The sequence below is a fragment of the Amblyomma americanum genome, chromosome 8 (genome assembly GCF_052857255.1).
Source record: "Amblyomma americanum isolate KBUSLIRL-KWMA chromosome 8, ASM5285725v1, whole genome shotgun sequence".
NCBI lineage: Eukaryota > Metazoa > Arthropoda > Arachnida > Ixodida > Ixodidae > Amblyomma > Amblyomma americanum.
This window is the reverse complement of record NC_135504.1, coordinates 6,056,227-6,084,200: the sequence shown is the minus strand read 5'-3', so window position 1 is coordinate 6,084,200 and position 27,974 is coordinate 6,056,227. Positions and strand designations below refer to the sequence as shown.

The 27,974-nt window shown below is 44.6% G+C and overlaps 1 protein-coding gene across 2 annotated transcripts; it reads right to left on the bottom strand.

Moving 5' to 3' along the window:
- Positions 1-497: 497 nt before the first annotated feature.
- On the bottom strand, positions 498-27,527 carry LOC144100824 (uncharacterized). Of its 2 annotated transcripts, none has more exons than XM_077633696.1 (14): positions 27,428-27,527; positions 24,660-24,958; positions 23,685-24,085; positions 20,422-20,750; positions 19,191-19,499; positions 16,292-16,666; positions 14,586-14,900; positions 14,176-14,262; positions 12,228-12,449; positions 9,157-9,328; positions 7,356-7,453; positions 5,771-6,017; positions 4,694-4,800; positions 498-2,805 (listed from the first exon to the last, which is right to left on the bottom strand). In XM_077633696.1, the coding sequence occupies exons 2-14, from the start codon at positions 24,908-24,910 to the stop codon at positions 2,215-2,217; spliced, it is 3,504 nt and encodes a 1,167-aa protein (XP_077489822.1). In that variant the 5' UTR covers positions 24,911-24,958; positions 27,428-27,527; the 3' UTR covers positions 498-2,214. The 2 variants fall into 2 exon arrangements, with proteins under 2 accessions (XP_077489822.1, XP_077489823.1); XM_077633697.1 differs by lacking the exon at positions 27,428-27,527 and adding an exon at positions 26,886-26,989.
- Between the last annotated feature and the right edge of the window lie 447 nt (positions 27,528-27,974).

The following is a 27,974-nucleotide window of genomic DNA, read 5'->3' as shown; positions in this document are numbered from 1 at the left end:
GAATTGAATTGAACTATATGTTAGACTGAATAACCTAAGTACCCCCTGGCAAAATGCCTTTTTGTGAACATACACTGTGCCTGCAGTCTTTCTCCAAAATTTTCAATATGGTTACGAGTTCCTCTCCGTTTCACCCAAGGGACTTTGGTAACGTGGTAACTGCTTCCCTTTTACAATGACAGTTGTGTGAGGTACAATAATGGCTCCGACGGTGGCAGTACTGTTGCACGCCACAGAAGAAAACCCATGCCCACCCAAGCCCAAATAGAATCTTGCCCCAATGGGCCTGAGCCATAAAAAGTATGTGGCTCATAGACTGCAAGGCCTCTCTTGATACTGTGTCATCTATAAGTTGATGTGTTCCAGCCAGCTTGGGAGTGGGTCGCTTCTTCATACCAGGTCGGGGCGAAGAGTTGGAGAGTTCTTTACCATGGTTGTGACCTTACAAGTTTTGGCACATGAAACAGCACTAGGAATAGAACAGGTAGAGTCACTAGAAGTGGAAAACACAAGCGCCGACTAAGCAACTGGTGGTTTTATTGACAGGGGTGCACCAATTGCGACAAAAACTACAAGGCCAGCAGAACATATAAAGTAGAAGTAAAAGCACAGAAAAAGATAAGAACTTTGTACACTTACAAGAAGTAAAAGTGGAGAAAAACATGAGAACTTTGTACACTTATAAACTTATTTAATATGTTTTAAAAGAGTTGGAGCCTGAAGCTGTTTCAGGAGGAAGTGTGTACATTGGGACCCCCCTTTTTATCGTGAAGAACTATGCCTATGCCCAGCGGGGATGCATTATGGGCCAATCAAGTAGCCATCACTGCTGCTGGGATGAAACATACAGACTCATGCTCAGTAGCCCAAGATCATAAGGTGAGCAAAATTTAAAATAAAAAGTGGTACATGATTTAGCGTGGTTAGGCCAAGTGTGCTCGAACTTAGGTTATTACTTTGGTTTCGGTTCGGGGATCAGTTTTTCAAGGCCAAGCAGGCTTCACACAAACATTGGCAAAATCGGTGTTGCGAGGGGGGGGCAGGGCCTTAGTGCTTGCGCACTAAAACTGGAGGGGACACTGAAGCTCTATTTTAAGGGTACGATAATGGATTAATGCCAATATATGCGGAACTGGTCACTCTCTGTGTTCATAGATCACTCATACCACTGCTGCACCACTGTGCTGCGATGGCAGGCGCTGCCAGTGGTGGGGCTTATGTGACCATTTGCTCTTCCCGAGCAACCTCTCCTGACCAATCATTAATTGCCACCTGCCATGGTGGTCAGTTTGCGCACAATCTGGTGGGCAGGTTGTGATGATGTCACATGGTCACGCAACCTAGGTGAACCACAAGCAACTTAAGGGGGCTACCTAGGTCAAGCTTAGCCAGGCAGACAATGGCGAAATTGAGTAGACAAGGGAAGGGAACAGAGGTGCTCGTTATGACATGCATGATGGAAGCCAACAGTCACCAAAACCAAGGAGCATAGGGAATGTTTTTTTTTAATATTGTAGAGTTGATCAATGGGAGATTAATAGTTTAAATATTAGATTAGAAAACAGACGAAAAAAAAGAAGAAAAACAACCACATGCTGCCTGTGGGATTTGACCCCATAACCTTTGAATTTCGCATCCGGTACGCTACCATCTGATGCGAAATTCGGAGGTTGTGGGTTCGGACCCCACCAGCGGCATGTGGTTGTTTCTTCTTCTGCTATCTAATCAATTATCTACTATTTAAACTCTTAATCTCCATTGATCAACACTATAAAATTTAAAAAAAAATCCGCGGCACACACTAGTTTTGATGACTGTTGGTTTCCATCATGAATGGTGAAATTAGCCAAACAGGCAGCGGCGAAATCGGTGAGTGGGGGGGTCTGAGCGCTAGCACACTAGAATACCTATTCATTACTCTGATGCAGTTATTTTTGAACCAGCTATCAGTTTCTTCTGCCATCAACATTACTTCTCTCTGTCCCCTCATCTGATCTCTTTGAAGAAATAAGCCATGAAGCAATGTAGTTGCAGCAACTTACACCTAGGAATCTTTGGTAGATGCTGCTATCTTCTCTAACAAGCAACAAAGGAAACAGTGCAACAACATCACATGCAATAATGAGATCATGGTGCTCAACATAAAGCTGCCTGGAGGGTTTGGTGCTGACATGGGCAAATATGTCCATTAAGCATCATAGTTCCCCGTCCCTACTAACTTTCAGCGTCTGAGGCTAGCAGTTCGACATTATTTTCTTCTCCTGCTGGTGATGAGGGACATGATCCAGAGTCACAGATGAGGATGAGATCGAGGTCGTCCTCTTCAACCTTCTCGTTAAGCTCGCTGTCTGCATGGTCAGATTCACTCGAAAGTTTAAGTTCCCGGACCTGCTGATCCATGTTGCCATTGTCAGCAATCAAATTGGCTTTCAATCGTTCCCTAAACTCCCTAATTCTTTGTGCGCCCGACTTTGGCACTTTCTTTACGGGACTCGCCGTCGCCAATTTCTTCCGCAGCCTGCAATCTCTCATTCGATCGGCGGCTGTTCTTTTGCGATGTTCAGCTTCACATGCATTAGCTTCGGCAGCTGCAAAAATTGGTGCGTCGACTTCACCCACTTCAAGTGTGGGAACGCACTGTGAGGCCACATTACTCAGCGAATTTGTAGTAGTGGGTGGTGAGGGCAGTGAGCAGTTCTGCATGACCGCTCCAGCAGAGGAATACTGCAGTGAGCCACTCCAGGTGACGTTGGTCACGAGATGACTGCGTATGCTGGGCAATGGGAACGAGGCGTCTTCTGAAACCTTGCACAAGGATGAAAAGAAAACAGCACATACCACTTACTCCACATGCAGGGACTTTAACGCTGCTTCAAGTATTAATTTCAGTAATTATTATGCTAATCGAAGACAAAACAATGACAATCAAGAGATGATGACTAGACGTTCTATACTTGCAGCTAAACACTTACTGCAAAACTAGATCATTACGGACAGGAAGGGGCAGTCAAAGAAAACACAAATCACTGCAGCAGCACTAAAAGTCACCCCTTCACAGTGGTAGAAAAAAAAACACGCACTGACACACACAAAGAAGGAAGGATGACACATGCATACAAACACATGGGGCAACATGCCAAGTGACGTGCATCGTCATTTTCTGTGCTCCGTCAGTTTGTCTGCACTCGCACAATGAATACACATTAAACAGCTCAACCTTTCATGTTATTATGTTCTTTCAGTAAGGTACCAAAGCCAAGGAGAGGTGAGCCAACAGTTACTAAAAACAAATTCCGAAGCAAACGTCTGCCCCTGCTGGATGGGATGAATGCATGCGCCTTTCCCCGTAACTTTGTTCTCGTAACACTAAGCGCAACCAAGCTCGAGTGCCCAGCTGTGAAGTCGCGGTCTGGTCACAGTATCAAAGTGAGGTTACATAAGGCATTGGCATACCTGGCAACCTGGCGCGATCAAAAATCAGAAGATTTTTTATTCGCGCCAAAGAAAGTGAGGGGGGGGGGGGGATTGTTCACCTTTTTTTTATGTCAAATTCAGAAGTATAAGATTGCAAAATGTTGTGCAAATACCGGGGTCACATAATTTGCGCACTTATTTTCTTTAAATTAAGGCTGCATTTTCTGAACGCGACCTAAAAAGTACTACAGTGATCATAACGCGCAACATATATTGTATATGTAGACTTGGCCCCCACCTAGCATCTCTCGCTGGCCAGAAAAAAAGAAATTGACTCCAAATATACCACGCACAGCTCCCCCTACCCGACGTTACGTAGTTCCCCATGGGATACAATCTGGTGCAACAGAGTGGTCTGGTGGTGGTCTGGAAGAATTGCAAGAGCTGTAGACCAAAGCTGCACGAAACGCGCGTTTTACGAAGTTATAAAAAGAAAGGACTGAGAGCAATCTTCGAGGCATTCATTATCGACAAAAGGGGAGAGACATATCAGCACACCATCGATCACCCTCCTCAAGAAGGAACAAAATGTCATATCTGAAATTTTGAGTTCGCTTTCCCAGATTAGTGTCCGGCCTTTCTTGATTTCCTTTTTGTTTTACATCCTGCTCAATCACTTCATGTTTTATCTTTCCTTCCTTCGACGGTATTTACTGCACATGCAAATAAAACCGTTCTCAGTTGGTGTCAGTGCTTGTGCTTGTGTTTCTTCTCTCGTCCGTGCGTTTTTTGCGCTGCAAATTTCTTCTGTGATGAACCAACAAGCCCAAATCACCACCCTTCATCAATTTGGGATCCCCTGAGCACCTATACCTATCCCCTGAGCACCTATACCTATGCATGCCTCTCCCCTCATCATTTTTATATACAGTTTATTTTGGGACTGACCAAACTGTAATTGCTTTCTTAATTTAATCTGGGTACCTTTTGAGGAACTGTACGTCTGTGTGCTTTTTTTTTTTTGCAAATATGTTGGGCCTAACTAATATGTTTGCACACGTCAGGCATAAAAAGACGGAAATAAAGACGCGGGGATATGTCAGCAGCTTTTGAAAGCTACTGGGGTTTCCCAAAGCTAAGAAACATCTGAGGGCCCCAGCCTTATGCATTTAAGGCCGACAGCCACTGCCTGACTGCGAAAATCTCAGAGTCACACTGCGAGCTAGGAAACTCAAAGGCAGAAAGCCGGTCAGGGGAGAGAACTCATACATCATGTTACCTCAGGTCTCGGCCGTGTTTCGTTTGCCACTGTGGATGTGGAGTCAGTGGCAGATGGTCCAGTGGGGCTGCCAGGACAAGCAGATTCCAGGCCACCTCCCACCATGACTGCACCAAGGCCAGTAGCATACAGCACAAGGCATTTACTGAAGGAAAACTGAAAGCTGGGCTGATGTGCAGGTGTTCACTGAAATTCATTCAGTGGAAAAAAATACAGAAAGAGAGAACTATATGCGAAGCAGCAGACAAGGGAAGAGAAAAGAGGGGCTCGTTGTGACATACATAATGGGAACCAACAGTTGCCATAACCAAGCAACATCGGGGATGCTTTTAATTTGTGGTGTTCGTCAATTGGAGATTAATAGGGTAATTATATTAAAGAAAACTGATTAGAAAGCAGAAATAAACCTGGAGTGACGTGATAGCTACATCTGGCCGAGCAGAACTCGCTCAGCCGAATTGCAAGGTCAGTCTTTCACCGCTCCGTTCCGCTGGGCGTTCTTTCTTCATCTTCATCCCACTTGACACGGCGCATGCGCACAGCTGTTGCAGCTGTTGCGCACCGCGCCGCCGGCAGCAGCAGCAGCTGCTCCGCACCACGTGACCAACCCACGTGACCAACAACGCCGCCACGGAGCTCAAGTGGTGCCACGTTGAACGTTCAAAGAGGTAGCGTAGCGTAGCTATCGCTACAAAAACAAGCAGATTCCACCGGCAGGACCCGAATGCATGACCTCTGAAATTCACGTCCGGTGCTCTACCAACTGAGCTCCCCACTGCTCTACCACAATCTGCTCACCAGATTGTCAGCAAACTGACCACAGTGGCAGGTGGTCAGCTTGCTCCCAATCCATGTTCAGTTTGCTCACAATCCGGTGGGCCGGTTGTGATGACGCCACAAGGTCACGTGACCTAGATGGCCCAGCTGGTTGCTTCTTCAGAGATTTTTTGCTCACAACTTCAACGACACCGGCACCGATGAATACGATGCTAGATTTTCTGCACAACGGGAGCTTTAATGCTACTGCTTTAAAATGGCACCAGTGAGGACACTTCTGGCAGAGGTAGCATCGCTCACCGGTAGGGCTGCCAATGGGTGGCGCTGGCTGCTGCGAAGAATCACTGGCAGCTGGCTGCACATCGGGGACCCAAGAAGTCACAACCACGCACTTGGGCATGTAGTACTTGACCTGTGCCGGCAGTGGAAGGCCCGGCTGTGCTACCTTTCCCGCGGAATGCCAGACCGCGTTGGGCGAATTCAGCTCAGAGGAGCTAGGAATGCTTGCTCTGGTTGTGGGATCCGGCTGGCTCGACAGATTTGGGACCTGCAAGCAGAGCTTGCTTTAGAGGCAGTGAGAAATGTGTGTGCATGCGTGCGCACATTTTTGCTACCTGCCAGGCACGAGCATCAACCATTTCATAATTTGTAACTTTAATGCAGTTTATTTTACTGCCCATGGCCGTTGCAGCAGTCAGCTAATCTCTGACATGACTTTGGTTTGAGCTAGATGGTAACTGAGACCATGGGTTTCTCAAGGAATTGAAATTAGGGATGGGGAGGGGGTTGAGGATATAGGGGGGAGTGGTAGTCATTTTAGTTTTTTATTTGTCAGTGCAACGCGTAAGCTAGCAAAGTTTATGACTCCAACACACATGACAAAGATGACAAAAATTCCCTGTCGTGTGTGTAAAGAAAAAAAAAGGAATTCCTTATGATTTAAGGGGATGTCGTCAGGAAAACAAGGGGGGTGTGTATGCTCCACCTAGCAGCAAGTGTGCAGAGAAATCACTGGTTATGAGACACATCTGCAGATGTATGAACAGGCATGAGAAAACGAGGACGAAACTGTCTTGTCTTTGTTTGCTTGCACCAGTTCCCATTTCTGCGGATACATTTGCTTCCGAGTTTTGGGCCAGTCAGAGAGCGCCAGATTTCAATACATGGGCCTTATCAAAGGCATCACAACTGGTTTGATCAAGGAGCTCCGGTTGACTGAAGTATGCATAGCCAGTTGACAGAAAAAATATCATCAGCCAATAACAAAAGACAGGAACAAAGATGGTCTACAACCGATCAGAGCAGACAGCATACAAAGTGGAAATTATTATCCATCTCCATTCTTATCCGTCTTGTTTCTAGGCAGGCGTTTACTCCTATCCTTCTGAGGGCAGTCGGGTGGTGGCTATACAACTTCAAAATCACATGAGTGCTCCAGCCATTCTGCGAGGTAGTTCCACTATGAAAAGGAACAAGTTTGCGCATTCAAACCAATGATTACCCTAGAGGTATTAGTGAAAATAACGCTTTTTCCAGTCTAAAAAAGCAGTCTTAGCATGAATGTACAATAACCCCAAGATATATTTAACTTTAATGTCGAAGTAACCACTGAATTTTATCTTTTGCGCAAACTGACCGTTCACTTTAATTTTGGAGCTGCCTCTACAGTCACTTCTGTTGCCTCCGCTGTCCAGCAACAAGTGAATTAAGGGAATGCACCCTGTTTCATGTAAAACATGAACCAAAAAAAGGCCTTTCTGAATGCTTCAAACCACAATGTTTTATCCAGAGGGTTCAAGATTGAATAAAAAAAGGCTGCAAAATGTGACACAGCAGATTAAGAAAAAAATGCAGGTGAGTGACTCACACAGACAGTGGCACAAACCTGAGTGTTTGATGTTAGTGCCATTTTCAACGTTGGAGCAAACGGAACACTCAACTGCTGCATTCTGCTGGTGGTCACCGAACTGCCAGTCCCAGTTCCTGCAAGAACAAAAAAGTTGCAAAAAAAAAAATTGCAGGAGCCACTTAAGCTCTGCTTTAGCCACTGTACCACTGCGCTAAGAGTGGTATGAGGACTCTCAGGGATCTACGAATGTTAAGTAGAAAATGACCAGTTCTGCATATATGGGAATTAACCCATTAAGCTATTGCATCATACCCTTATGCGATGGTTCTGTGATGGCAGGTGCTGCCACCAGTGGGGCTCGTGCAGCCCAGATTGCCCTTCCTGAGCAACCTCTCGCGACCAATCATTCATTTTTCTGCCGCCTGCCACGGGGGTGTTAGCTCGCAATCCAGTGGGCAGGTTGTGATGACACCACAAGGTCACATGACCTAGGGTGCTGGAGCGCTGCGAGGCTTCAAACAGTTGCCAATGCCAACGCCGACGTTGGCCAGTTTTAAAGCGATAGCCGTTAGGCACCCGTCCCTGGGTGCGTTAATGGGTCAGTCGGTGTGTTAATGACATACACCCACCGGGTGGATGTCATTAACGCTGTCAGAAACACTGCGTCATCACTGAACATCTTAAATCTACATTTCTACAAATGCATGCTTCAAAAAGGTGATTTCGTGGTTAGCCAGTGATAATGAGGGCTTGCTAATGCATGCTGCACCCCCCTTGTCAATTTGTCAATGTGATATGCCTCTACTAGTTCCCTTACTATCTGATCTTTATGTTTGAAGATGACAGATGTCTGATGAAGCAATGGGGCGCACATGTGCTAAGGCTGCCGGCAGTAGAAATGTAGATTTAAGATGTTCAGTGATGATGCAGTGCTCTTCCATATTTTTGTTCTGTTTAGTGCTTGGCGGGAATAGTATATGTACACATGTGCGTAATAAATCACCAGTTGAAAGTCAGCGCTCGTGTCGTCGTGTTTGTTCCGTCCCCGTGTTTTTCCGCGCTGTTTTACCATGGATAGTAGTAACCAACTTGCCCAGCTTTCTGTACTTCTAAACTGACTGATTTCTAACATTTGCTAACACTGACTGTACGTAAGCACACTCCTCATAGCATGCATATCTACGAAACAGGTTTAGTACACGGAGTTCTAAAGGTACTCCCTCAAGGCTGCCCGGGTTTCCTCAGGAATAAAATGCTTGGGAACGCCAGCTACAAGCCACGTATTACTGGATTACAAACATCAACGTACTTTCACAGTAACAAGTTAGCAAAGCAAACCACAAGGAAAAGGAGCACACTACACTCGACGACAGCATTTCCTGGCAGTGAAAGAAAGGCTGCAGGGCAGAGTGATCATAACTGCATCATTCCACCAAATGGTTTGGCCACATGACAGTGTGCCTGGTCGCACTGATTTCCCCGTGGCAACTTTATTCCGTCGCTGGAGCAGCGGGCGCCATCTATTGAAGCTTCTTGTAACTAGGCATGCCTAGCAAAGTTGTTGCAATACAGAAAACTGTTTTTCTTTGACCTTCAACATTGAAAGTTGGCAGTTGTGCTAGATATATGCTTTAAGTAACGAATACTAACAGTATACCATGTTTTAAGAGAAGACTGATAACTGCAAGCCGGCAGTATATTTCACTGCATAGGAGTAGAGGGTGTTTTAACCCCGTAGCTTCTACTCCACTTCCAAGAAAAGTTGCCACGAAGTATAGGTAGCAGAACAAATTTATTTTTTCACTGCCTTGCCACACAAATTGATAACTGCACCCACCTGGAATGACCCTGACGGGAGTGCTCTCGGCCTCCTCATCCAGCGTGAGGTCGATGACATCATTTGCTGATAACGAAGCCACCCGAGTAGCTGCACAGGAAGGTGCTGGCACAGGCTTCCCAGACACACCTCCAGGAAGTGTGGTGGAGCCAAAGGGAGTTTTGTTTTCGTCCTAAAACAAAATGTGGTGCCATGCTAATTCTTAAGTTCTGTTTCGTAAAAAAAGAAACTGAAATATTTTGAAAATGCTCAAATGACTATGGCCAAACTTGACACAGAAAAACGTTTACGTCCTGCTTGGATCAGATAAACACGGATGGCATATCTCTAAAGAGCAAGTACTCACTACCCCGCATGGGCTGTGCTTGCCTGTGCTACATTTTTTGAGGCCAAGCGGGTGAATGCCAGAGTTTTCGTGCTCAGTTTATGTAAGTGTATTGCCATTTTCTATAAATGCATAAATAATAGGCATTTTCTGCATTTCCACCAGCAAAGATATGTGCATAAGATGTCTGTCTGTTGCAATGTCAGAAACGGGAATTGCTTTATCCAGTACGCCATGACAATAATTTTTTTCTTGATGTGATTAGGCACTGCTATCATTTTTCTTTTATAGCAAGCATTCCTCTGACATGGCTTAATGCAAGACATGTGTTTGTCAAAATGACATCTGATCTTTTCACTGCTGTTTCCTCCATTTTTTTCACATTCTCTTTTTTCACCTTCATGAATTGTTATCTTTCAATTAGATTTGTGTAGCAACTTCACTACGCAAACCAAGCCTTTAATTATTATGAAGGAAGTCCTATGTAGTGACATGGCAGTGAAAGGAACCTGCCTGATCAAAAGAAAACAACAGAGAAAGAAAAACAGCGTGTGAGTGTGCTGATGATGCACCAACTCTACTGCAGCTTGGATGAATTCGCTACCCTGGTAATCGCAAGGTCTGTACCACAACCCCATGCTCTGGAACACCGTAGCTGGTAAGGTACTACAGTTGGTACACGCCTAGAACTTGACAACAAAAAACTTGCTGCTGCAGCAGCAGCAGCAGCAGCAGCAGCTGAGCAGCACTGGCATTTGGCGATTTAGCACGTCTACAAGTTCGACTTCCAACTGTGATGGTCCTACATTGACAGAAAATGCACAGATGCTCAAATACTAATATTTCAATGTATTCGAATGAACCTCACAAGTCTGAAGTTGTTGAGAGCCCTTCATAAAGCATCCTTCACACCCCGCAGTGCAATTATAAAACCTAATATGCTTATGACCATTCAGAGCCCTCCCTTAATTCAACCTTCTACAGCCATGGTGCACCTGTACATATCCTTAATTTCCATTAACCCCTCATCACACGAGTTTTTAATTCTCGATCAAAAAAAAAAAGAGAACATTGAGGTCTACATGTGATGAAAAGGCCCAAACAAACCTTAGTTTTCGGAAAAACCACTGTGTGACGATATCTTAACAAAGTAATGTTACTGGATGAGAGAACAGAAGTTTCTTGAACAAAAAGTATTTTTTGAGTCTTCTAGCCACAATAGCTCTTTGACAAGGGTGACTACAGCACTTCTGGTGCCTCTGCAGCCTCGGGAGTAATTGCAATGTGCTAACAACAGAACAGCTTGAAGCCGGTGGAGTCTTTTGAACCAAAGCAGCACAGCCTTTCCAAGTAGAAACATTTGTCCTGAAAGTACAGGAGGCCAGCACAGAGTGCATTCGCTTTACTAGGCAATGCGGCAAAATTTTTTAAGTACCCATCTAAAGCCGGCAGTTGTGCAAGTGGGCCCTGTCCGTTTGAGTGGACAACCGCATCCATTTCAAAGCTTATTCGCGAGCTGTATTTCCTTGACGTGGCATTCCTGCTCTGCACAATCTTCAAACAGGCTGATAAAGGGTACCTGATGCCTTGCCATCTCCCACCTCTCCCACCGGAATTAGTCTTTTGCCATGCAACAATTATGCACAGTGCGACCGTGTTAGATGAATATCATTTCTTTCCGGTACATTTCCCAGTCCTTTTCAAGATTAAAAGCCTCATAAAAAAAAATGCATTGTTGGTCATAAAATTCGCCCATTGGCTGGGCAGACCAGATAATTCTCACTCGCTGGGAGGGAGAGACATCACCAGAGTGGACGCGACGTCACTTTTGGCAAAGGCACCAACAGCTTATGTTGCTATCTCACTGCCAAATCATGATGTAGGCAGGTGTCCCAGTGAACATTTTATCCTCATTATGAGGTGCCTTTAGGGCCCTACTTTCTGGCCTTTAGCACTTGCTTTTTTACGAGTGTCTTTATTATCGCTTTCACCCTTCTTTTCGACGTGACCGCCATCTTCGTCTTCCATCTTCGTTTTTTCTTCCCTGCTTTCTGTTCCATTTCCCCACAGGACATCATCATCATCAGTCAGTATAATATAATAGCACTGCTCCTACCACCATCTCACCGCATGGTAGGATGCCACTGTGAAAACATAGGCTGGAGCAAGATTACTTTATTTATGAAGAGTACTGATGCTCTAAATCCAAAATAGTATGCAATGCAGATTTTTCTTTCTGCTGCTGAAGCTTCCCAACTCTTCAGAGTGCCAAAATTACCCATAATTGCATGCTGTGTCATATGTGATACAGAATTAAATACCACTGTCACAATGCAGTGTGCAGGCTTATCATGCCACAGAGGTTAACATATAACAACAAAAGGCTATTGCATTGCCTAATAACTTTTTATGACGCCACCTCAAGTGAGATTGAAAGCAATGCTTTCTTTAAGTTATCAAATTCATGTAGGTAAGGTGCAACACTGACTCCATGTACATTTGAAAAAAAAAAAATTAACTCAAGGAAAGCTCCCAAACACTGATTTACTAAGAGTATGGCCTCTAAAGAGGGCATAGCCTCAGGCTAAATCAGCAAGACTTCCTTTCTTACCTTGCACAGCCACCTACGACAAGAAATAAACCCCATAATGCATTAATGCTATGCGGAAAATGGTCAATTACTTTCCAAAGAGAGCTAAAAAGCAAAGTCGACCCAATGTTAGAGCCGGCACGGTGGTGTCATTACCTGCAAAAGCAATTTCCGCAGAAGTTCGCAGTTGCTGCCAGTATTAGTGGCAGCCACGGATGGCTTGCAGGAAGGTGGAGGAGCATGCGGTGAGCTGGATGCAGATGTTGCCATGACGACTGGCGCTGCTGGCTTGGGGACTGGTGGTGTTGCCACAGTGGACGCAGATGCGAGCTTCTGCAGCTCGGAAGGAGCACGTCTTACTGTCCCGCCAACACAGCCCTGCATAAAATAAGTTGCAGAATCACACATTGCCAATGGACTCAAGCCAACAAGGCAGCCACAGTAGTAAGGGAGAAACATTTCTTCGAAAGATGTAGCACCATCTGATTACTACTCTGATTACCCCTTCAGGTGCTGCATGTACATTTGTACAAGCATCCTGAATACTTTCAGACTGTCGTGTAGGAGGCATAAGGTTCAGAAATAAGGGCACTAAACTAAAGTGTCAAAATGTTAGATATCGTCCACAGAACAATTTCAGGCCAGACATGTGAAACGAACGTAAAAATCGTTTTTAAGATGGATGCCTCTGCATTTCACGTTAGGTGTGGCATGGCTCCGGTCTGTGAGGCTTTAATTCTATTTCTTTTGAAAGGATGAATGCTCTAAAATGCTTTTAAATTTTGGTGACTTAAGACCTTTTTTGACAGGAATAAGTCAGAAACCGTATAATCAAGACCCTGAAAGCAGTGTCAAGTCATGACATCATGGAGACATGACGTCCCCCCCCCCCCCCCCCCCCCCCAAAAAAAAAAACTGCATATTTAAGCATTTGAGAGGATGGAAATTTCTTCTGTGCAATCTTGGCATTCTCCTCAATAAACTTTGAAAAATTTTAATTTCAACAATTTAGATAATAATTTGTGCCTGCATGAGATGTATTTTACAAAGGCAAGCAAAAAAGGGTCACCCAGGAATTTGCTGCTTCATATGACATGCCGTTCGTGTTTATCAATCACGTGAAGAGTGAAATTTCAGCTCAAACTAAACTCGAATCAAACAGTGCTGAATAGCGGTAAAAAAAAGACTAAATTAAGAAAAAACTTCGAATACGGCAGAAAACTGCAGAAAGAGTTCTCAGAAAACTCCCCACACTTTTCGCTGTCCTGTGAGGCTATAATAATTGGAACAAGCCCCCTGTGCAACAGTCTCCTCAAAATTGGGAGAAAAAAGGCTTAAGCGTGAGAGAAAACCCTCACAAGTGTTGCATTAATGAGGTTCCCAATACCCTCCAACTGGAAACACATACTGATTTGCACACAAATTAAGAAATGCTGAGAAAATGTCACGCAGATCTTCGGACAAGTTAGCATCAGCGTTTCGTTATACTGTGCAATGTATGAACCTTGGCTCAAGTTCATTGTGAAGATCATCTTTGCGCGACTTTTGAAGCTTCTTACTTTTTTTACAATATGATGATCAGTTGCTGCCTAGTTGGATCAGACCTGAAATTCCAGTATTTAACAGCCTAGTTTTCAAGTCTTTATGACAAGTGTATATGCTGTGTTTAATCCTTTTGCATTTTTCATTTCATGCAATCACTTTCATCTATTCCTGCATGTAATGTACACTACATATGCTTAGCCAAGCATGTGCTGTTACGGACAACCTAACTTGAAATAGCAATGACCAAAAAATACTGGTGCCATTCTGCAGCTACAAGAACACAAACCAGTAACGTGAGGAACGAGTGAAACATTAATTGGCATGACAGTGCTGACAACCACCTCGTCTTATTGTCTCATTCATGGTTCCTTTTCTCATGGTTGCACGGAGCCATTATAAATTTTATTATTTCAGGCTAGGCTTACCATGACTTTAATAACTTTCAGCACACGCATGTCTTCTGTTCTTGTGTTTCATTACTTCTGGTGATTTCACTGAGCTGACAATCAACAGTTCAGACATGTGGGACCGTATGAAGAAGACAAGAGGTGAAACATACCGTTTCATGTGGCAGTGAAGTTCCTCTATTAGTCGTGTCGATGGTAACTCGTATGGCCTCTGGTTTCGATGTCGGCAAAGTAGTATTCTGAAATAGCACAGGCAACAGCTTCTTCAGACAGGAGCTAAGCCCAACCATGGGTATATTTTGCCCCAAATGCAAGCAGCGATTCCTCAATGCATGTCACAATGCACACCAGCTGAATGTGCGGCTTTAGCCTCAAGTTTAGTCAGATACTTTTTGATCTATACACATACTGAAATCACAGCCAATAAATAAGTAAAGTAATTAAATAAACAAAATAAATCTTTCACTTTCCCGTAATCTATGAAGGCCATACATAGGGGTTGGCCATCCATTCGTCCCCATTACATCCTTTTAAAAAAGGTCTGCGACAAAAATCACCGCACCGTTGTCGTCATTGTGGTGGCATTGGCAGTGGTCACTACAGGCTGTTGAGTTGATGACAGTGAGCTTGTTTGCGAGGCAGTAAAACTAGGACGGGCAGCCATGGACGGGTGGAAGAAATGTGAAGAAGTGCTCCTTGAGCTGGACACAGATGTTGCTGTGGCAACAGGTGGTGTCTCCGTGGCAGCCGGTTGCATTGCCGTGGCAAATGGTGACCCTGCCACGGCGGGTACGACTGGTGGCCCTGCCACGACGGGCGCATGTGAGGGCTGTTGCTGACTGGCACACGGGAGTTGCACCAACATGCCAACTGCCCCCTGCGGTGAAATAATTCAAGAAATATGCGGCAGGGAAGCATGACAAACCAAACCACGGCAGGCGGCAGAGCAAGTAACAAGGCATTAAACGTTTTGCAAGGGAGCCTTAAACCATTGCTTGAACACGGTGTGTGCTCCAGTGAGTGAGTTGGCCAAGTTAGATGGTAAAGTGTTTAACTGGCCTAGTTGGTGACTTGAAATATAGAGGCATAATAACTTTTTCCCTAATAGTGCCTACTGACAATCGTTTGCCCACTAACAATGGATGTTATTCACCTTCCCATTGCTGCAAGGCTGCACTCATTGTCTCTAACCAGTATTTGTGCACAGACACCGCACTCACTAAAAGTAAGTTTCTCGCCCTGAAACCCAACCAGCCCACCAGTGGTCCAGCATATTCTCAAGAGGTGGAAGCACTCTCCCATTTAGTGCACTGCAGGTCTGTTCAATTTGGCTGCAGTTTCTGCACCAGTTCAAGGAGTGCAGCTATTTCGGATTCTTTTGCCAATGTAGCGCATGCCTGCTGCACTTCCGCATTCACTCTGCAAATGTGCCTGACTAGTGCAGCAGGAGTTCTTGGCTGCCTTGCACTATCCAAAGTGGAAGTGCAGCTGGAGTGTAGCAAGATGGTGGTGCTCATGCGTAGTTGGAGGAGATTTGACCACAGTCTGAACGGAATGGTGGCAGTTCTTTCTCCAAAGAAGGAGACGGGTATCTCTTTGTGGCATCAGGATTATAAGCTTGAGTGGTGCTCAGCCCTGCAGGTAGCATTTCGGCACATATTTGCAAATAATATGTTAATGGTTCATGGCAACACTTCGTGGCAACACTTCACCCTTGTCTACTGTTCGAAATATGCTCGCACGGTTTGGGCTGTTAATGGCTGTTGATTTGGACAGTATGCAGCTGGCTGCAAATTTATGGCAATGCCGCAACAAGCAAATGATGAGGTCTGCACTCAATCATTTGTTTTGGAAGAGGGGAGTGCCAAGCTGCACTTGAATTGCCTGAATTGGCGTTGCACACTCACGTCGATGCTCCATAGAGTACAGCCAAATTGAACATACCTTGCACCGACCTTCAAAAAGAGGTCAAAGGGTGCTGTCTTATTGGACAGTGGGCTGTGCTCACACTGCAGAAAAGAGCTGAGGATTAAACTCCACATGGTCTCTCCCCCCCACATAAAACTGGCTGCTCCGACAGTTGTGAAAGGGCACATGGGCATGGGCACACAGTTGTGCATTTGTTTTCCTCATGTTCTCATTTCAATATGCTCCATCACTGTGTGCCATTTATGTGCATAGCCCGAGGAAGCCACCAGTTTTTTATAGGAAGCTCTAAGAATACCACACAACATTTTGAAAGTTAAAAAAAAAAAAGAATTTACTCACCTCTGCTGTCTGCATGGCAGCACTGGCTGCAGCTACCACCTGCTGTGGCACGCACAGCATCTTCATTGGCGGGCTTGTTTGTGAATCCCCGCTACCACTGGCCACACCCATGGTCGGGTTGAAGAAATGTGGAGAAGCTGGCTGTTTCATGGCGCCTGAAGGTACCGCCATGAGGACTAGTGGCGCACCCGCGTTGCCTGGTACTGACGGCATGAAGACTGATGGCGCTGCCATGTTGACCGGTATTGCCACTGCGGGGACCGGAGGCATTGCCATGCTGACTGGTACTGCTGACGTGGGGATTGGTGGTGTTGCCCCGGCGGATGAAAACTGGTGCTTTGCTGGAGGCAGCCGTGCCAACATGCCGGTGGGAATCTGGGTCAATGCAGTTGCAAAAACACACTGCATCAAAAAAAAGGTAACTCGGACCAAGGCAAAGAGCCAAACCATTACAAAAAAAGGAGTAATTTAATTTCTTTTAAAGAACTAGCACTCTGCAAGGGAAAGCCAAGATGCTGCACAGAAATGAGTTAGCATTTAATCAACGTTCATTAAAAATGCATTTTTCTTCCCTCCGCCTATTTGAGGCAACAGTTCGCTTCTGTTCGGCACGCAGACTAGTTTCGCTGCACTTTGAGGCATGTATAACCTGCGCTTATAATAAAAAAATGCACGAGACACTTTCAACAAAATTAAAGCGACCATTCTAACTATGTGGGGGTGCATGTAGTAAACAGTAATGAAACGTAGCGCAAAATTTGGCGACAAACTTTTACTGACTGTGTTGGTGATAAACCGCCCAGCATCTGGCTTTGGCGCCAACAATCGAGTACTTTGAAACAGCCCACAAAAAGCCTTCAAATGAACCTTCAAAGGACAAACACAAGCTGCCTTTATCGAAGTTCCTTAAGATGTGAGCATTCACCTATACTGCACCGTTCAGTACCAAGTCCCATCTGACGCTTTCAAGTTCCCTGTGTTTTCATCAACACGTGTGCAGCTAGTGGTACAAAACCAGTTTTCTTAACTATTTGCAAACAGTAGCGTTTCAAGACAAACCAAACACCAATTTGCTTTAAATACGTTTTTTACTGTGTCGAATAATTTTTAATCAAAGCCTCCAACAGGGCAAGTAGAAAGATAAGTTCAGTTGGTATTCTGTAGAGGAGTGAAAATATTCGATCGAACAGTAAAGTATTCGATTTTGTGAACACTGAAGCGCTGGCAGACGACGAACGAAAAGGAGGACGAGACACACAGTGCTCGTCCTCCTTTCGTCTGTCGTCTGCCAGCACTTCAGTGTTCACAATGTCAAACCAACTCACCTAGAAACACACCCTATTCGATTTTAATCCAAATGTTTGGTATTAAAAAAATGGAAGTATTCGTTTCAAGCGAATAATGTTTCTGGGACGTCTGTTTACTGTACTTCCGGTTCGGCGTGCCTCCTCTGGGATGGCACAGTAGCATGCGCAGCCAAAGCCCTGACTTTATCGACACTTGCCAGGCGTATGCACCGCATGCCTGTGTGCCTGCGTGTACGTCGCAGCCTGTCTGCGCATGAGTGCGGCAGCAAACACGCAAGCGCGGCGCCCAAAACTGTACCTGCCGACGTCCGTGGGACGATTCTAAGCTAACTGCAGCTTCTCCACATCAAATTTGTAAATTAAGTGCGACGGTGCAAAGCACTAGAGGGGGCTAGATGAGACACATGAAGATGGATGCCGCTTTCCAATGCCTGACACGGGGTGGCGCTGGGAGCACAGGCGCGCCGTGCATAAGCCAAGCAGGTGTCCACAGCATCAGCGCTTAAAAGCAACAGCTGCACAACGATGCAATCGCAATTAACAGCAGCAGGAGGCCCTACAAATAAGTCCCACACTCAATAAATATGTCTGCTCCGAATGTAGGTCGACTTTGGTCGGCGCTCCTTCTTCTTCGTCAACATCTGATGGCGATTTTTGCAAAAAAATCGGCTCATTTTAAATGAGTGCAACAAAGCTTCAATAAACTCCTTCTTTTTTTCATGTAATGGCCTTGTGTGTAAGGAAAATGGACGATTTTGGAAATGCCTATTGCCTTGTTAAACCTTTTTTGTGTGCCAGAAGTATTCGAAATACTCACTTTGAAATTATTCTAATTACTGCTACCAGAAAACCAGCATTTGCGATTTTGCATTCCGCTGCGTCATTAAATATATGACAGAATACAAAGGTAACATAGCAGTACTGTATTTGTACTCAAGTCAATTTCTACTTTGCTGTAGCACATGGGCCTCATTTAGAGGCCTCAGTTTGCATTAAATTGGGATATCAAACTTCAACCATACGCCAGCTGGTCCTCTTTTGACTGCAACACTGGCTGCAAATTTAGACCAGGTAAATATTTCATTGTACCCTTTCCCTTTTCTACAAACTGGTGTAAATGGTACAATCTGCCACGAGAATGACCGTTTACTATTGTCATGACTTTCAAACTTTCACTGCGTTCACCCGAGACAAAAGAAAGTGAAGCCGGTCAACGCGAGCTTACAAAACAGCATGGTGATTGCTTTACTAAAACTAACCAGAAACTAACAAAAAAAAGGACACAACTACTACAACACTTTTCATGCATGATGTGCTGTTTTCTGAATCCATACTACCTTGCTACGTCATGACGCCTTCTATTAATGATGAACTGAGGTGTGTGCCCCAGCACTTTGAAATGACCTAAATGAATATTTTTTTTTCCCAACACTGCTATATACAATTTAAAGCCCGAAATTAATATAGATGCATTGTACCCTGTTCAAGGAGCTCAATTACTAAACAGAATAATGCTTGCCCCTTCCCGCTGTCGATTTCAGTTTTGGGGCACGAAATTCCGTTAATGGCACTTGTAAAAAAAATCTACCCACCTCTGTTGCCACCTGAGCAGTGTTGTCTGCAGCTGCTCTCGAACGTGGTGCTGGCAACCGCAGGTTAGCTAGCAAGGCGCTATGAGCAACAACGGTAGGTACGACAGGTTCAATGAAGTGCGGAGAAGGGTGCTGCAACATGGAAGGCGGTGTTGCCATGGTAACCGGAGGTGGTGCTGAGACTAACTGCATTGCCATGGTGACTGACGGTGCTTCAATGGTGACCATTGGCTCCGCTGGGGGAGAAGGAGGCAGAGGAGGCTGCTGTCGTTCTGGGGAAGGTAGCCGCACCAGCATGCCAACCGACCTCTGCAAAGAAGCGGTTGGAGAAGCACACAGCACTGGGAATAAGACAAAAAAAGAAAACAAAACTGAGCCAAGAAATAAAGCTAAGCTAAACAAAGAGAGAATGTTTTCACACACTGAAGCCAAACCATTTAACCAACGAATCCTAAAAATGCTGCATTGGACTTAATTTATAAGAAACCGACCTACTAGTAACCAATTAAATTTGTTTAAAAGAACTCTACTCTGGAGTCGGAAAGCACTTAAAACTTAACATTGTAAGGATGCAAAGAAATAAAAGAACACTGAGACGGTATGCATGCACAAAGTAATAGTACGGTGCATACATGAAGAGATAAATATCGTGAATTATCCAGTTTTTCTTTTTTTTTGACGATTATACTAAATGCCAACACATTCATTTTTGAAGGTGGAACATTGCAGAGTCAGTCAAACTGCAAGCAGAGAGTACATGCACTGCTTCCTCACATCTTTTCCTTACTGTACTTCTTATGACAATGAAACATGAAGCGCCATGTGCGCAGACAGTTAGCCACACACATATCCACTAGTGCTCAGGGAAATTCGGTCAATGTGCCAGTTCTCCCGTTCCTATGTTGAGAGCAATGAAATATTCACATGCCAAAATTATTCACACAGCGACTGCTCAGTCTACAATAACTGTGAAAAACAAAGCGACTCTATTCGCAACAGTTCTAGCAGCAGCCATACAGAGGTTTTTTACCCACAAAACGTTCCCACCAGCAACAATGCCATCAGCGGCAAAGACGACACAACTTCCCAGCACCGTTCAGGCTGATCATGATTAACAAACATGATCATGATTGCTAATGCTGTTCCCGATCATGGCCACCACACCCTCTGTGATCCGTTTGCTTTATCACTGATGACCCCTCAAAGACCTGTTTCGACAACCATGACCAACCTGTTGAGGCCGACGATGGAGACCAGCCTGTCTGTTGTCTGCACTAATGAGGTCTTGCAGTTGTTGCTTCAGTTGCAATGCTCTGCAACGCCATCGGACGAGGGATCTCTGCAGGGCACAGTACTTCTTCTCGAAGGGCAGCTTCTGTGCATTGTGCTCCGCGACCAGGCACTGACGCATCCGCAGCATCACGTACAGCTCCAGTTGCTGGCGGGTCAGCACAATCAGGTTTGAGTCTTCCGGAATGCTAGCCCCAACCCCGGAATTTGCCAAATCGACAGCAGCTGCGTTCACTCCAGCTCCAAGCTCTGTGTTGGCACTGTCGCCACCTGCAAGGACCGTGTAGAAAGAAGAGTCGTACAACACTGCCAAAGCTATCATGCCTGTTTGTGCTGGCTACATTCAAACCCAAAAACTAGTTGGCCATGGTAGCTTGCCTTGATAAAGCAGGTACCTTTTGCCTTGACAAAGTGCAAGTACCATGTTCTTCAATGTCTAAAACGGCATATTATACCACTCCATGTTTTTATCCAAACATTCTCCATGCTGTCCAGAAATATGAGCAATGTACTTTCGCATCGTCGCTCGCTATGCCTCAAATGTACTACAGTCGAACCCACTTATACTGCCTGCAGATATAACGAATGCTTGCTTATTATAAACAGCGACAATGTTACCGTCAAAATATGTATTATGGTAATGGCAACGCATCACAGATACAGCGAACAACTTTGGCCACTCCACACAGTCATAGCGAACGAGGAAGCGCTGTTAACTTGCTCCCGCAGTTGAAAAACTTGGTCTTCCTACAAGCCCTAAGCCCGCACAGCCTCTCTCAGCCCCCATGACATCACTCCGGAAAGATCGTGGCAACCCAAAAAAAAGCAATAGAATGATGAAACTGTAGATGATAACCTGTCAAGCGCATGCTGAGGGCCTATAAGATCAATAACTGCTTGCGTGTATGCCAGCTAGAAAAACATCTACAGTAAAAGGATTAGCGGGGTGGTCGCGAGACATGGGCAGGATTTGAGCAGTGCAAATGGCTTGCTAGTCCTGCCATTCCCATATGGTTTGCATTGCCTGCTGAGGTGGTTTTCAATCTTTGTGCAGCCACCATGTACAGGCAGCACAAAGAGAGCATGCAGTGCAGCTGACATGTTCTGTGCACGTATAGTGCGCTACCTTCGCAGCAGCGCGGGCAGAGCAACAACAAATTACGCTGTAGAAAACACACGTGAGCAGTTGTATGAAATTTGTAGCGACGTGTCGCTGACACAAAGGCCAGTGGATGCCGCTTGGGATGACTATTTTGGTGAGGACGCCAAAATGGAAAGGCCGTGCTCTGACGAAGACATGGTATGCAAAGTATGGGCACTTCCCAACAGCCGAGAATTTGATTAGAGGGGGCTACCTGGAACCAGCTGCCATGAACACTTCAACCTCAATTAGTTTTATTGCATCCCTAAAGCAGCTGGTTGACAGCAAGGGTCTCGGTGAGAAGAACACGACCGTGCTGAAGAGTGAAGAGAGCCCACTCCTTTAAGGAATGAATGCCAATTCCGTAAAGAATGAACACCACTTCTGTCAGAGAACCATATCTTTACATATATAATATGAGAAGTCCACTTACTACGAACTTCTGACACAACGAATGAAATCTGAGTGACCATCAGGTTGACTATAAGTGGGCTTGACTTTTAGTATTATCTTTATCACTGTCTATTTTTATTTAATAATTTGAACTTGAAGGTCAGTGGAAATTTGTTCAAAATACATGGAGTTTGAACTAACAGGAGCCTTTGTTTATACTGCTGATGCTAACGAGCAGAAAAATCATTTTGAATGAAATGGCTGTTGAAATTAATCAGCCCGCTGTACTATGCATAAAATTGGCAGTATTTATGCACATAACGAAACACTGGTATAACAAACATATACTGTAATTATACTGTGCATACTGGCTACTGAATTTACACACACAATGGACATTTGCATAATAAATGCACCCATTATTTCTTTATTTTCTTTGTAAAATAAAAACTTCTTGCTAACATCTTACTCGTGTAATTAATGCACCCTCAGCTTTCTGTAAATTTTCTGTGGAAGAGAGTGCGCTCATAAGCAAATAGATACAGTATAGCATAGTTACTTCATAAAGCATTGCGGGCTCTGCACCGTGCAAAGGCATACATGTTTGCATGCCAATCGAAAGCATACAGCTTCCTAATTCATATCCAGCATGGCCACCACCATCTTGTCACAAATCAGTTGCATTCAATTTCGATCGAGGTCTCAAAATAGGTGCTCCTGAATACTATGAAAGAGGAATAACTGCATTTGTAACCCAGTTTACCATTTATCGGTCATATTGGCATCACAGGATGTCAGGTGACAGCAAAGCAGAAACACAAATAGTTCCTATTGCCCAAAAATGTCACAAAGTGTGGTAACAGCAATTAGGAAGAATTGGGCTCCACAGCAAGCAGATATCTTGCAGTTAACACCAGCAGGCAAGCGTTCAGCAGTAATAGAAACTTAGGTTAACTTCGTCAGAAGCTCTAACAACAAAATTGCATGAAAGACAACGCTACAAAGAATAATCATTTCCTACTGGTTGGTTTCCTAAAAATCTAATAATTTCAATAAATTGGCTCCAGACACTTGGCGCTCTTGACTTCTGTTCAAAAATGCAACAAGTCCGACATGTAAAGAAACACAGCAAGCACTACAACACCCTTTGGTGTACTGTTTTTCATAAAGTTTGTAGCAAGGCTTAACAGCACACCTAAGTGAAATATAATTGCTTCTGCGTGATTAGCACATGATGCAGTATTTTTTAGCAAGAAACACTAAATACTGATGCAAGGTTCCTCTTCCCCAAGTAAATTCGCTGCATCCTACCAAATGTTATTATAAGCATAAGAAAGTACAACAAAGGTCACATCATTTTTGCAGTGCGAATTCACCGGACGTTGACATTTCAACTCCATATCAGGAGAAACGCAGCATCTCGAAACTTATTAACACTATTTGAGCGTTGACCATTTAGACACCAGCACCACATAATGGAGCTCACCATCGAAACAGGTGGGAACATGCATGCGTACGTACTTCCGTATAGGGACTTCTTACAAGATTAGTACAGGGGCTCATGTGAAAAAACCTTTAAAATTTAGTGCTACCCATGCTAGTCAGCATTTGATAAATTAGGAGCTGCGTGTCAAAGCCAGAAAGTGGACAAAAATTCACAGAAAACTCACCCTTGTCAGCTAGCCGCTCAACAGCAACTGCATCAACAGGCTTCTCATTGCATTCTTGTTCAACATAACCCTCAACTGCAGAAATGTGGAGAGATTCCGCACTTCCAGTGTTTTCCAGTATGGGCTCCACTTTGATTTCTCTTGCATCTTCATCTTCAAAATTGACCATTACCATGTCATGAGTGTTGCTGCAATCCAGGCTCTTTGAAGAACAGTCTCTTTCATTTTCAGCACCTGGCTCCTTTTTTATTTTGATAGGATTCCAGATTCCCTTGGAAATAGTGCTGTCTTGAGCAGTAAACTCTGGGGTGGTGCTAAATTTCTCCTCCTTTATAGAAATTCTGGAAACTTTGGCATGTTTCTCATCTTTTAGAGAATTTTTGGCTCTTCCGTCTTTGCTCCTGTTGGATGAAGTGAAAAGATATGGCAAGACAGGCTGTCCAAGCCCCATCATTCGTGCAAATGCATATTTATAGCAGCAGTTTCTTCTTTAACACTTTGGTTGGCTTTTATTTACTAATTAATATTTCTTGTTTACTAATCATTCTGGGCCCATTTAAAAACTCAATGGTGCTCACTTCGGTGACACGATGGAAATGCGTGAGCAGTCACTGTTACGAACTACGCTTATTGCAGGGTATCTAACGTTTTATAGCACAGGCTGTATGAGTTTTCCTTAATATTTTGTACCTTTAACATTCATGAACTGTTACCTCAATACTTCCTTGTGACTTTTCAGAACATTTAGAACACAAACAAACAAGCATTATATCATTTGTTTATCCAAAGGAATGTTACTGTTTCAGTGCTGTCAGGGCAGCTTCTGTTTTCAGCAGGAACTGAACCCAGCAGGTACAAGGAATAGGCCAATAAATAATTTGATCTGGGACCATAAAGAATCCCTTTAGAACATTTTCTTCCTGGGTTATGATAAGCCAATTAGGTGATATGCAAGTTTTACAATAAGCCGCTTACTTTGTGCTACCATGCAAAGTGTTGTAGTCACTGCTCTCCTCCTTGATATCGTCTTCATCCAGAAACAGAAGGCTCTCATTTATCTCTCCAGATGTGTTGATACTCTCGACGTCCATTGCCTGCTCCTCTGTGGACAGGTGGAGAAGCTGGTCCATGGACCCACATGGCGAAAGCGCGGGCTCGTACTCTCTCGAGTTCTTGACACTGTCCATGCTTGGAAGGTGCGCCGTTCTACTGTTTCCAAAGGTCATGCGCTTCCAGACATCAGAGTCTTATGGCAGAGCTCCAACACACAGCCACTACCATGAAAAAAAAAGAAAGAGAATGTAATGCTGAAATGCATGCTGCTGTTCTGTTTTAGTTATGTACTCCTTACTTGAGCAAAAATTTAAAAAAAGGATCCTTCCAAGGAACAGTCTTGCCTGCAAGCCGACAGACATGAAAACTGAATGACGTGCTCTTGCTTTCTGAAAGTATGAAGTTTACAAGCGGCTCCCAAAAAACTAGGAAATACGTAGTTTTCAGTTGAGGGTTCAGTTAGGAAAAAAAAGAATTTGAGTGCAAAAATACACACTACACTCATGTGTTAAAGCATACTCCAGAACTTTTTTAATTTAGTGCAGACATTAAACAGCCAAAATAGCATAAACTTGAAACTCGCTGAAGCAAGCCACGTAGGAGCCTACTCATAGAACTAAACCAGTATCTTATAGACAGTCTATTCTGCTTTTTTTTTTTAGTTTTACGTCCTTTTAAGATTTCAAGATCCCAAGCCAAACTGTACCAGGAGAAAGGAAATTTCTGAAGTGCCTCAGTCCTGCGTTCACATTTTTTAAGGATGGCAAGATGGGGAAGTAGGTGGGATTCATGGTATAAAATCAGCACAGTGACATAAAATGAAGCATAAAACAGACAGCAGCAATTTGTCCTGTATGTTGCTTCTCCTGTTCATGCACAGATTTTTCTGCAACTGCATTTTACAGTGACAATATCTAGCCACATATACCAAAAATGTCAAGTACAGATTTGGCTATAATTGGTACCGAGGCGTTCGATAAGGCTCTATCTTTCTAGAGCTTTGAAAATAAAGCCATTTTCTTCTTGCTAGCACTGTTAAAAAAAAAAAAAGATGTCAAAGGTAAGATGGACATTGCTAGGCGAGGCAAAGTTGTTTAGCATGACAGAATGCCACCCCCAAAACAAAACAGCCAAACGATGAGAGGTGCAGCGATGAAAGGCTGTGAACTTAGACATCAGGCCATTATCCAACATACACTAAAACCTCAGTGCACTGAGATATTTTAGTTCTCCATTGCCTACAGGCCAGGTTGGTACGGCTCCTTTCAACCTGTGCCATAAGGTCACTATACTAAATATGCTGCAAGTATGTTAGTCAGGTTCTATGCGATGAGTGTGTAATGCTTGAAATATACCATATAGGACATTACTTCCAATGCGTATTGTTTTGGAAACCTTCTATTACGACTTGCAGCAAAAAAATTGTTTCTGCATAGACAGACTGGGCAGGTCTCCAAAAATACACATAAGGCTAAGTTCCATACAGTGTATTTATTGACGTGAGACATGAACTGCAACCACAAAACACGCTTCGCAAATTTAGCGCCTATTACAGCATGTGGTAAAGAAAAACCATCCAACAGAGAACTGTGATTAAAATAAAAACGCAGATATTTAATTCTTAAGTGGCTGTGACTTTTGTCCCATGACAAACAAATGTACAGGTGCTGTCAAAAGTAAATGGAAAGCAATATTAGCAAAAAAATTAATTTCATTGCCCTTATTTCATGCATTTTTAAACAGGTAAATTACACAGTGCCCAAATAAATCTCTTTAGATAAAAAAAAAAACTTATTTTTCACGACACCTGCAACCCCTGCTTCAACTGGTAGATTGGCCTCCTGGGTGGAGATTACATCACGCGCGCGGGCAGCGGGTCGCTTCGTGGAGCTTCAAATTAGCTGCATCAGGCTGCATCGCTTTAAGGACGTCGCAGCACAGTTGGTACGTCCCCGAACAGTAAATGATTTCCCGCGCATAGAGCAGGTTATGCACAAAAGCGCTGACAAGAGTAGGTGGATCCAAGACAAGCACCTGCCACGCCGATGCGAAGCCACGCCACTGCGGCACGTTTCGGCAACGCGCTTCAGAACAACACTGATTTAACGCGCTGCAATGCGCGACAAAATGCAGCAGAAATGCACGCACCCCGAAATGCCCACGCAGCCTTATTTATTAATATAGTTCTAGCCAGACAGCCTCTCTGTGTCAGCGGCTATTAGCGCACTCAGCTGTTTTTGTCGTCCACGAAATGGGTCACAGCGGCCACAGCGCACATGTGCGTGAGCGCGTGGCGGCGCTGCACAATGGCAGATAATAGAATTAAAAAATTAATTGCGCATGCTTCGACGCGCTTCACCTAAAAGCGAGTGCATTTAACTACATATGTATTAGCTCCCAAAAATTATTATTACTGCTCAAACAATCAGTAGACGCGATTAACACGGTGTGAATAGTAAGGACTGGTGCAAGGGGCACCGACAATAGCGCCTCTTACGGTTATTCGCCGCTAATGCGCTCGGTTGCTCTACGCGCGTGGTACTATTATGCCATTGTAGATGCGTTTAGTTGCCGTGGATTTGTGAAAATATTGGAAACGTTACAAGTCTGGCTTGCGGTAAAAAACCCTTTCTCGAGGCAGCTAGGCGCATGCATCGACATGTCCAAAACAACGTCGGTCCAAAACTCACGAGGCCATCCATCCACGAGGCACATTTTGGGTGGATAGGGTGGAAAGGGCGGCGTGGCTCGAACGGCTCGACTCGCGCGTTCATAGGCGTCACAGGCGAGGCGGTGAGGATGCAGCTGGCGTTGAGAGGAGGAGGTGGCGACGTGGGCGCTCTCTCACCCTCTTTCACCGGCTCGCTGCTACGAGCCTCCGTGTGCGTCTGGTGTACGCTTGCTTGAGCTCGTCTCGACGTTGCCGATGTCGCGAAAGATGCACCGAAACACCAAATCTGTAATCGCTGTAACACGGGAGCGTTACGCTGCCCTCACCCTCAGCCTCAACTTGACCTAGCCATGCCTTGCCGCTCCCCGCCGCTCCCTCGCTCACTGCCTACGTCACAGCCTCCTCTCCGCTGCTTGTCCAATCGCAGCGCGCCAGCGGCTCTACCACACAATAACCTCTCTCTCCTCCCTTTTTTCTTCTCTCAATTTTTTAGAGGAGGATAGCGAGGGAGAGAGCGGCGACGGTATGCCGTTTCCGTGCTGACGCACAAGGCGAGAAAATTGAGA

Coding starts and splice junctions, on each gene's coding strand:
- LOC144100824 (XM_077633696.1), bottom strand. CDS start 24,910: ATGACCTTTGGAAACAGTAGAACGGCGCACCTTCCAAGCATGGACAGT. Junction 14,263..14,585: donor CCACCACAATGACGACAACG/GTGCGGTGATTT, acceptor GTGCTATTTCAG/AATACTACTTTGCCGACATC. Junction 6,018..7,355: donor CACTAACATCAAACACTCAG/GTTTGTGCCACT, acceptor CTCTGCTTGCAG/GTCCCAAATCTGTCGAGCCA.